General features: G+C 31.4%; 1 protein-coding gene across 4 annotated transcripts in view; it reads right to left on the bottom strand.

Annotated features, from left to right (window-relative positions):
* LOC106472461 (major facilitator superfamily domain-containing protein 12-like) overlaps positions 1 to 11,219 on the bottom strand; it is a 34,635-nt gene that overhangs the window by 11,540 nt on the left and 11,876 nt on the right. For all 4 annotated transcript variants that reach the window (XM_022401031.1, XM_013933113.2, XM_022401030.1 and 1 more), the window contains exons 4-7: positions 10,410 to 10,527; positions 7,315 to 7,494; positions 3,915 to 4,007; positions 1,187 to 1,279 (exon numbers count right to left, since the gene is read on the bottom strand). In XM_022401031.1, coding sequence (XP_022256739.1) covers positions 1,187 to 1,279; positions 3,915 to 4,007; positions 7,315 to 7,494; positions 10,410 to 10,527 — 484 coding nt within the window. The remainder of the gene's footprint in view (positions 1 to 1,186; positions 1,280 to 3,914; positions 4,008 to 7,314; positions 7,495 to 10,409; positions 10,528 to 11,219) is intronic.

The raw sequence follows: 11,219 nt of genomic DNA, 5'->3' as shown, positions 1-11,219 counted from the left end.
AGGCCAAAGATTTAATGAAAGAAGGCCAAAGATTTAATGAAAGAAGGCTAACGATTAATGAAAGAAGGCTAACGATTAATGAAAGAAGGCTAATGATTAATAACAAAATTCCTCTTCCTCTTACAAAACATAGGTAAGCCAAGAATTTGAAAACATTAGTGAAATTTGTTTGATACATTTATAAATGTAACATTATTTAAAACATTATAATACTATACAAAGATATTGAAACTGGTAATGTAACTAATTATAATAAGTACTTCTACAAATTTCAGGTGCTCTTAAAACTAGCTCTTTTTAGACTTCAATAATGTTATGCTTAAATAAGATAAATGGTACTCGTGCAACATTTGAAGTAAAACACACCATGACATTGAAATATATTTCACAACAAAATTTTATACAAAAAAAAGGGCATGAAGCCCTTTTGGATATTCTCTAAATGTTCCAGTGAAGCCATCGTCAGAAGCGAGGAGTTATACCGAGAGAAAATTTATACATCTTAACAACAGATGCACATGCATTCACACAAATTTTAAATGATTAACATAATTAGCCAGCCTGTAATACCTTCTAATTCATAAAATTGATTTACAAAAATCAATTTCTATGATACAAAGTCTTTATTTACCATAATACTACAGTTTTTCATAATTTCCAAAAATATTCTAATATTTAATTAATTTTTTATGATCAACCCAATTAATAAATCTATCAATTACACTAACAGATAGAACGAGTAGTGCTCGCTACATGTTCAATTAATGCTGCTTCATTAACTTCATGTTTATCTACAGCAACTGTATGCTTCTGAACATGTCTGACCAATGTAAGTTAAACCACAGTTACATGGAATTTTACACATACTACAATTTTTTTATGCTGTGGCACATTTTAATTTAATAACATGATGCCTTCCAGCAATTTAATTTAAACTGAAGTTTTTAGCACTAAAAACAAATACACTTAGCTACAGAACCAACAAAAAAGAATTAAATAAGGACAAACAAGTACAAAATGTAAAAAAAAAACATCCACTAAAAATCTGTTAAAACTAGAATATCAGCTGAATCTCACTTTCTACTGTCCAGTTTCATTCAAACGCTGTTAGATAAACACATGACATGGATTTATTTGAACTGAGTATAAATGCTTCATAGATTGAAAGTTTGTTTTTGTGACTTACCTTATTCCCTAACTTCCTGTTTATGAAAGTCATAAAAAAAGATGATACAAAGCCACTGACGTAGATGACAAGTGGTATGATAGCAATACTTTGCTGTAAAACAAACATTCCTAATCTAAATATCAAGGGTTGAGTTTCTGCAATAGAATATAAACATAAATAACACTAGAAAGCACATTACAACAGACATCAATGATATGTAAAAAAATTAGTTACTTACAACTAACCACTAAACACAAGAAAAACATACCAGTTTAATAAAGTTCATATATAAAACTGGACTAAATTAGGCTATGGATGCAAAGGTGAGAAAGATATTGTTGACTTGAGGCATTATGGGATATCTTTTGAAGTGATAGTACTGAAAAATGTTGAATAAGTTCTTAATTATCAAATTACTTCAGTAGTCTAACATTTTTCATAATTCATTATGAAATACAACAAATATGTGAAAAATCAGGCAAATAAACATCTAAAAATGTTAATAAAACCAAGTTTATTTGTTTTAGTAGCAACTAGAAGTTTATTTATACTGGTAAGCTGATTATCAAGGTTTGGTAGCTTATAGCCATTGTATTACATAAGACAAATGATAAAAAATGCACATACAAAATGTACATATTCTTTTTAATTGTTCTTTGGACAAGTGAAACATAATATTTTTCTTTTTTGCTCCAAGTCATTTCTTCTGCAAGTTAGAATTATTTTTTGAAATTGTAAAAATACCTATACTATTTATAAATATGTATTTTCAAAACTTCTGTATAATGTTTTAAAATAACGAAGGACTTAGCCTCAATCACCTATGAATATTTATATCTACTAATTAGATATTTCTACAAAACAAAACCATCTGTGTATTATATATATATATATATATTATTTTTTTTTTTTAACCCTATTAAAAAGCCATGAATAGTCTTTTGAGAACAACATCTTCAAGATTAGTGTGCTGTTATAATATTGATTTACATCTTTAGTTATTTACTGGAAGGCTGAACAGAATTCATTAATCAATCATTTCCCCTCAAAAAATAACTGAAGTCAGATATCATGTAGTAATAAATATTTACTGATGTTGTGGATATACTGGGAAGCTATCAAAATAGTTAGTTATTATAAGCACAGTTAAAAATAACAAACACAAACTCTTAAACAAGAAAAATAAAACAACGAGAAGTTAAAAACTTGCAAGTAGGGATCGTAAAAAAGTAAGCAAACAAGGCTGGAGATACTGTAGACATTAGTTACTAAAACTACAAACCACTATTTTGGCTCTATGCTGTTACCTAGAATTACATTTGGTTTTTAAATTCCCAATTTTTTTATTTATCTTGCTATGTAACTAGCTGATATGGTTCATGATGATTTACTGTAGCTATTGACTATTTGATCACATTAGTACCAGATACAAAATGTTAAGCTGCAGCTGGAGTTTGTCACGAAGGTTTGTTTGAGAATATAGTGAGCACATATAGTTTCTGTGTAACTAAATTCTCTATATATAATGCATAGTAAAGGGCAAGTATAAGACACAACTCCCACTAAGCACGTATAAAATACTACCAGTATAAAAGCAGTCTTTTCAAATAAAACATATACATCTGATACATCGCTTTAAATAAACCTTCATGACTTTTAAAATAATTATTCTATGAATGTGTGTAATGAAACTTAATATTATGTGCATTGATATTTTTTTTTAATCTCTTCACATCATACATAATATAGTGGTTAGCTCCCCAAAGACATTGATTGTATAGTATACAAAGCATTGAGTATCTACATGTTACAGTCATCTAATGTTCATCTTATTATTGGCTGGTAATTCCTGTTTCACCCTGTACTTAAGTTTTTTAAAGGAACATAAGATATTGGTTAGAAAGCTAACTTCTAGTGTAACATCATTTACACTAGAATTATGATGTTTTATTAGCTTATGTAAAATATAGAAGAAACAAATTGACTTTTTAATACCACTACGACCTTTGCAGTACCTTATTTAGTCTTTTCAAAAAGTTTGGGTACAATATACCAAGCCGTTTTTGTTGTAAGCTAGCAAGAGAATATTAAGAAAAAGAGTTACAAATGGGCCGTTTTGAGCAGGTTTCCTTTTCCTTGTAAGTCTAACACGCGTGCTCTTTTGTGCATTTTTTATATGTGTACAGCCTTAGCAGTCAATATTAAAGTGATGTCTGAACTGAATCTTTATTGTTTAATGTGCATTTTGCCCAAACTATTAAGGTTTTTTGCAATTCCTTGCAATCCCTGTTATGAACCATTATTGTGGTTCATGATAACTTGAAAGGATTTCAAAAGGTATTTCATTATTTAAGCTGATAACTTATTTGATTCTAAAGACCAAAATTATATGGCACAAATATGATTAACAACACACTGATACAATTTACAAAAGATCAACAATGAATTCTTACAAGATTTACTAACATGAACTGCAATGTTAACATTTAATGACACAATTTAAATAAAATTTGTTAACAACTTGATTTCTCTACTATAATGTGGTTCTTCGATGCCATGTGTGGTTTGTTGTGAATGTGATATTTGGTTTTTGTCTAATAAAACATTTTTTTGTAAACTGTGTTGGACAATAAATTTTTCTATGTCCTGGTGATTTTAAACACAATGAAACTTCATCCAGATCTTTTTCATAATCATGAAAAGTTTATCATAGATACACTGATACATAGATACATGATACACTTACAGTTTCCAGTTTAAGTGAGTCTTGGAGGTAGAGCGGTGTATAAACTTGAGAAAGATTAACATACAGTCTCGTGCCCATGTAGAGCAGACCAATCTGTAACAAGATTCAAAATACTTATCATTCTTCTTATTAACAAAACATAACAATTAAGGACACCAAGGGGTCTGTTGGTGCATTTAGACTGTCCCATTCACTTCACAAAAAAAAGCAAAAAAACACATTCACATCAAGCCTTGATCATTTAAATATTTATTAAATTTAAATTCCCGTATATTACCCATTTCAAAGGTCAACCACTTTTTTAGAAAAGTAACACTGTCTAAGCTGAAGATGACTCCAACCCTGCCAATATCTATATTTATGTTCCCTTCTCCTACCATTCTCACCATTAAATAAAAAATACAGACATTTCATAAATACTATCAATTCCTTTGAAATCTTGAACATCTCAATCAGATCCCCTCTAACTCTTCTTTTTTCAGGAGAAAAAATAAAACTTTCACAAATCTTAATCTGTTCTCAAATTACAACATTTCCTAAAGGCCTAACCAGTGACCAATAAAACGATAACCTTTTTCAAACTTATATTCATTATTTCTGTAAATACAAATAAAAATCCTGTTGCCCTACCACTGAAAACAGCACACTGCTTGGATTGGTTAAGAGACTGATCGAGTAGTGTACAAAAATCTTTTCCTTCCATACCACTGTTAAGTTTATTCCAATCAAAATAACACTTGTAATTCAAATTATGATAACTCTCATGCATTACCTTGCATTTTTTATAGTTAAAAGCCACTTGCCAGTTATTCACCCCATGATCTAACAGTTTCTTCTCACACAGATAAACTCAAATACTCTAAAAAAAATTCAAATAATACCCTTTCATTACAAAGCAAGTCTATCTAACATTTCAACTATTACACGTAGAATATGTGTGGGTATACATTATTCAAATTTGAAAAAAGGCTTAAAGTTTAAAACAGTAATATAAATACTACAGAAGCTCCAAAACTTCCCCCACATGAAGTTATTTCTATTTAAATTATGGCAAGACTTTAAAATCCTAAAATATACCAACTATTTTTAATCTGATTTTATTAACTCTTTCAGCATGGGCTGAAGTTTAAAACAGTAATATAAATACTACAGAAGCTCCAAAACTTCCCCCACATGAAGTTATTTCTATTTAAATTATGGCAAGACTTTAAAATCCTAAAATATACCAACTATTTTTAATCTGATTTTATTAACTCTTTCAGCACGGGCTCGATCCCTGGGACTGACCTCATAACCATTTTGCTCTTGTTATAGTTTTCATGCTATAACTTTTAAATTAGTAAGTGAATGTTAATGAAATTTGGCAGATTATCAGTAAATATTACAATGCTTTCATTACTGTTATTTACAGTAATTAATCTCTGTACAGTTTCGGTAGATTTGACCTATCTTGCAACCACCATAAAAAATTAGGAAATAAATACAAATTATGCTCTTTCATTCTAGAATGAACACAAATTATAACATGAAAACATGAATGTTTAGACAAAATAGCTTAAATCTCATACCATTATATATTTATATATATTTATTATTTCTATTATATTGACCTTTCAGCCGTGCCTGGCTAACAATACAGATGTTACAATAATGTGGCTCACGTGCACTCATGCTACCGTATCAAATAACATAAAACTGACCTTTGGTTGTGTTTTAGTAGACTAGTATTTTGTAAAATACAGTCACATTTCAGTTATCATGCATTATATATCTATATAGTTATTGCTATTTAGAAATAAGTTCTTAAACTTATTTTCTTAAAACATAGACAATAAATAAAGAAGTAAAGCAAACAATTATCTCTTCTAGTTACGATCTTTGTACTCAGTTGCTGCTTGACACTAAGCCTTTATAAAATTTGCACATGGAGGATATGAAACAAAATATTTTTTTTAGTTTTATATATACATTTGAATAACTAATAAAATCATAAATTACTATATCAATACCATAGAATTCAACTATAATTTATCAAGCTTAGTAACAAAGATATATTTTAGTCTAAATAAATATCAAATTTTGAGCAGACTAAAGGCACACCTGACCTCATTGAAATATCGGTTCAAAAAAAAGAAATAGCACCAAGCCCACTAAAATGGCTGAGAAAGCCACTAGGGGGACATTCTGAGCTTTCGATTGATTATTCATGTTATATATATAGAAGTAAGTGTATACAATGGAAAGAGGTGGGTGGGGTGCCACCTTCACCCGTGTCCCACTTCAAAAGGGTTAAGGGTTACTACAAATGCTGCAGGATTTTTCATAGCAGCTTTTGTAATACATTAAACACACAAATATATCAATATTTCCAGTCAGGGCCATCAGATGGGATCCTGAAAGGGAAAAAGGAAAGAGACAGACACACACATGCTTTGGTAGTATTGTAGACCTGATAAAAAAAACTGTGCCTTTCACCACACCTTATAATAATTGAAGGAAATATTGCATCATGCTTTACAAGGCCTGAAGATCTGATTCACCTAAACTTTTTCAATGTTGCACTTTACAGCTTATTGATATGCAAGCTGTAAAAGAAGTTAACTTTGATGATATCATTGACTCTTTTGCTTTAAAGAAAGCTAACAGACATTTCATGTGAATTTACTATTATATAATTCTTTTTCTTGTATTGTCTTGATTTTTTGGGCAAAGTTGCTAGTTAAAACATGGTTTATATTTTCATTGATAAACAAAAGGTCCAAAAAACTCAAAAGATTACAGAAAGGTTAGTAATAGTGGTGTGATAGGAGTGAAGGTGGAGTGGGAAAGGTAAAAACAGGGGGATTAGTTTTAAAAAAGGAAACTTTAAAAAGGATAAAAATTGTTCCAAAACTTTTGCCCATAGGAGGCATGTGGGAGGGGGCCTAGGGTGACACCAGGGCCTGACTTTTCTTTGATAGTGCCCGATTCTAGAATCAAGAAAGTATTTGTACAGAAAAGATAAAAAAAATCTGTTCATTACATATTGAAAAAAAAAGGGGAGGAGTCATCAAATTATTCTTAAAGTTTTTTGTTTTTTTATATATAAGGGTGTTATTTTGTCCAATGTTGTCAATGATCAAATAAATAAATACATACCTAAAAAAAAATTCAAATTAGCATCCATGAATCATAAGATTGTCATAACTATTGCAGGCTTTAAATTTTGAGTGCTCTCACTTTTAGAGGTTGTTTCCCAGTCAGTTTAAATTGTTGGGAATATATGGACTGCATATATTGTACGACTGGTTTTTATAAATGTTACAAAATTAAATGCATGAGCAAGTACATCTCAAGTTACATATCTGCTAAGTTTTGTTTTATATATTTTGTTCTCAAGTTATTTTCTAGAAGAGTTTACCTGGTAAAACTGTGGTTCTCTGAACCATTCTTTCCATGTCAGATGTCTCAAGTGATCGAGATCAAAATCAACTTCATCACCTTCAGTCTGACGACGACTCTGGGGGTTTGTTTCCTTCACAAACAGATGGAAAGCCACAGAGAAGAGAAATCCTACTCCTAAAACAGTCAGTGTTATATTCTGGAAGAAAGTTCATGGCTTTGTAAGGACTTTTGGTATAAATTTGATATGTAAAATAAATAAAGAATGATACAGAAGTTTTAGCAAATGATTTCAATCACACTACAAAGTAATTAAGATGCAGGTATAAAATATGTCAGATACCAATATAGAAACACACATATGATTTCAATCACACTACAAAGTAATTAAGATGCAGGTATAAAATATGTCAGATACCAATATAGAAACACACAAATGATTTCAATCACACTACAAAGTAATTAAGATGCAGGTATAAAATATGTCAGATACCAATATAGAAACACACATATGATTTCAATCACACTACAAAGTAATTAAGATGCAGGTATAAAATATGTCAGATACCAATATAGAAACACACATATGATTTCAATCACACTACAAAGTAATTAAGATGCAGGTATAAAATATGTCAGATACCAATATAGAAACACACATATGATTTCAATCACACTACAAAGTAATTAAGATGCAGGTATAAAATATGTCAGATACCAATATAGAAGCACACATTTGATTTTTCTATTAGAATATCAGATAGTGTATATATTACAAAGTTTCTTTAGTGTTAATGCTTCAAAAAAAAACAATCTTTACCAGCAGATGATTCCTGTAAGTTAACACTACTTCTAAGGTGTTAATGAAAACAAAAATTTTAACTGGGCAACAAAAGTGTACAAGATAAAAACTGTGTAGGTATACTAGTCAGTCTAGGAGTGGTCCTTATTTTTGAAGTTTTGATTTACATTCTCACCCCCTCATTTTGTTCTAACATAAAAATAAGTAATTCACACCAAATTTTATCTATATTAAATAACATTTTGGGATTGCTCAAGATAGTTGAAATTTTATCTTGTAGCTCACATTATATCTGCATATTCTGAATATTCTAGAATGTTGAAGAACATTCCATATATAAATAATCCATGCTGTCACTTTTTATTTCTGGAATATTCTGTATGACATGACAGTAGTTTCTAGAATTTCTGTGAAGGTATACAAGAACTTAAGCAGATTCTTCTGTATCATTTCAATTGACACTGTATCAGTGTATCGCTGCTAGTGGATACTGCAACAAGTAGTAAGACCACACTTCAGGTGCTTGGTTCAGAAGTAAGACCACACTTCAGGTGCTTGGTTCAGAAGTAAGACCACACTTCAGGTGCTTGGTTCAGAAGTAAGACCACACTTCAGGTGCTTGGTTCAGAAGAAACTGAACTAACTGGAAGCAAATTACCTTCAAATAGACAAGTGCTGTGTGTGTTTTGCTATTAACACAAAACATTACAGAACACAGTTGATGAAAGCTCAAATGTTGTGATCAAGGAGGCTGTAGGTTTTTGGAATGAGGCTTGAATTACAATTCATCCAGAACATCATGCCATTATCAAACTGGAGAAACTTTGTACAAAAATGGACAGAACTAAAGTAAAATTCAAAAGAAAAACTAAAACATAATGAAGCAGAGTTTATCAGTAATCTGAATGACCTTTCTGACATTATGCATAGGGATACCCTGTCTCTGATGAAGATGTAAGAAAACAAAGATTTTCTTCTTGCTCAGAGGGAAAGAGGATGTCATGAATGCATGGTCCAGGTAGATAAAGTTCTTTCTTTAAAGGAATCAAGAGCTGAGAAATGAATTGAGGCAAGTATGGACAGGAAATGGCATGTAGAGCAGGAAGAGCAAACCTTGATGAAACTGTCAGTTGTTGGGAATCATCCCACAGCACTGATGATGAGGTTGGTGGATACAGTACCTGTACCAGTGATGAGGATAGAGAAGCAATTGAAGAATCATCATCTTCTAAACCTAGAAAGAGAGCAAGAAGAAATATTTTCCCTCCCAATTTAGCAGCAAGTATGGACAGAACCAAGCTGAGTGACAGAAAAGCAACATTTGTTCTTACTGCCACAACTCACAGCCTTGGTCATGATATGTAGGAGCTAACCACCAACCGTTCCTTGAGCCAAAGATCTCAACATTGCTTTTGTGAAGAACTTGTAAAAACTTAAAGGAACAGTTCCAGCCAACAGTCCCACTTGTAGTTCACTGGGATAGCAAGCTCCTTAATGATCTTAATGAAAGAACAAGTGGATCATCTACCACTGATCCTGTCTGAAGCAGGAGTAAACCAACTCATAGGTGTTTCAAAGTTGATTTCTAGCATTGAAGAGGCTCAAGCTGCTGCTGTGACACGCTTGCTGGAAGATCATCTGCTACTGATCCTGTCTGAAGCAGGAGTAAACCAACTCAAAGGTGTTCCAAAGTTGATTTCTAGCACTGAAGAGGCTCACACTTCTGCTGTGACACGCTTGCTGGAAGAATGGGAGTCACTGATCATGTAAAGACAGTCTGCTTTGACAACAGCAAGAAACAACTATCACAGAAATGGAGCATGCATACTGTTTGAACAAAGATTAAAATCTAAACCTAGTAAAAGAGCCTTGCAAATATAACAACTACTGAGAAAAACTGTTTAATTAGTTTTAGAGATTTACACATATTATGATACTTTGACTGAAATTAAGTCAATTCTGCTACAACACGTTTCACAAAAGAATATTTTTTTTCTATTAAGGCTGTTGTTTCATTCTGTAAGTTAGAGGACTGGGATGGCTTATCCTCCCCAAAGAAACTGTCCCTCACAAGGCATTATTCTCACCAACCCCAAAATATTATACAGTATACGTGGAGAGAGAGCGGATGTATGCATGAACTGATTCTACTCTACTGTGCAACCATCCAAACAGAACACTCACACACTGAAAGTCCCTTTCACCTATCCTATCTGATTCTGTTTCTCTATAATACTAAAAGCTGGTACATAAAGGATTATATTCAAGTTCAAGTTGATCAATTAATATGTAGAAAATAGACGTTTACTTACTCTGAACAGAGGTGCATCACTTGGTGTTAGATGATGGTCTTTATCTGTACTTCCAACACCAAGAATAACCCATGTGATTACATAAACAGAAATGTTAGAGGCCACAGTAAACGCATACCTAATATATGAAAAATTCCAACAACGAGACTTAGTTAATTACCACTGTTCATATGGGAAAAAACAATTTTAATCATATTAGAATAATGTAAAATATGTTCCTAGTGAGAAACAAAACAGTTAAAAAATATTTCACTGTATACAACACAGAAACATTTCACTGTATTCAACATAGAAACATTTCACTGTATAGAACATAGAAACATTTCACTGTATAGAACATAGAAACATTTCACTGTATAGAACATAGAAACGTTTCACTGTATAGAACATAGAAACATTTCACTGTATTCAACATAGAAACGTTTCACTGTATAGAACATAGAAACATTTCACCAAATGTTTCTATGTTGTATACCACTGTATTCCACATAGAAACATTTCACTGTATACAACATAGAAACATTTCACTGTATTCAACATAGAAACATTTCACTGTATACAACATAGAAACGTTTCACTGTATTCCACATAGAAACATTTCACTGTATACAACATAGAAACGTTTCACTGTATACAACATAGAAACGTTTCACTGTATACAACATAGAAACGTTTCACTGTATTCAACATAGAAACATTTCACTGTATTCCACATAGAAACATTTCACTGTATTCCACATAGAAACATTTCTCCGTATTCAACATAGAAACATTTCTCCGTATTCAACATAGAAACATTTCACTGTATAC

The sequence above is a fragment of the Limulus polyphemus genome, unplaced genomic scaffold (genome assembly GCF_000517525.1).
Source record: "Limulus polyphemus unplaced genomic scaffold, Limulus_polyphemus-2.1.2 Scaffold5352, whole genome shotgun sequence".
NCBI lineage: Eukaryota > Metazoa > Arthropoda > Merostomata > Xiphosura > Limulidae > Limulus > Limulus polyphemus.
Note: the sequence above shows the minus strand (reverse complement) of the source record. Positions and strands in the feature narration are given on the sequence as shown.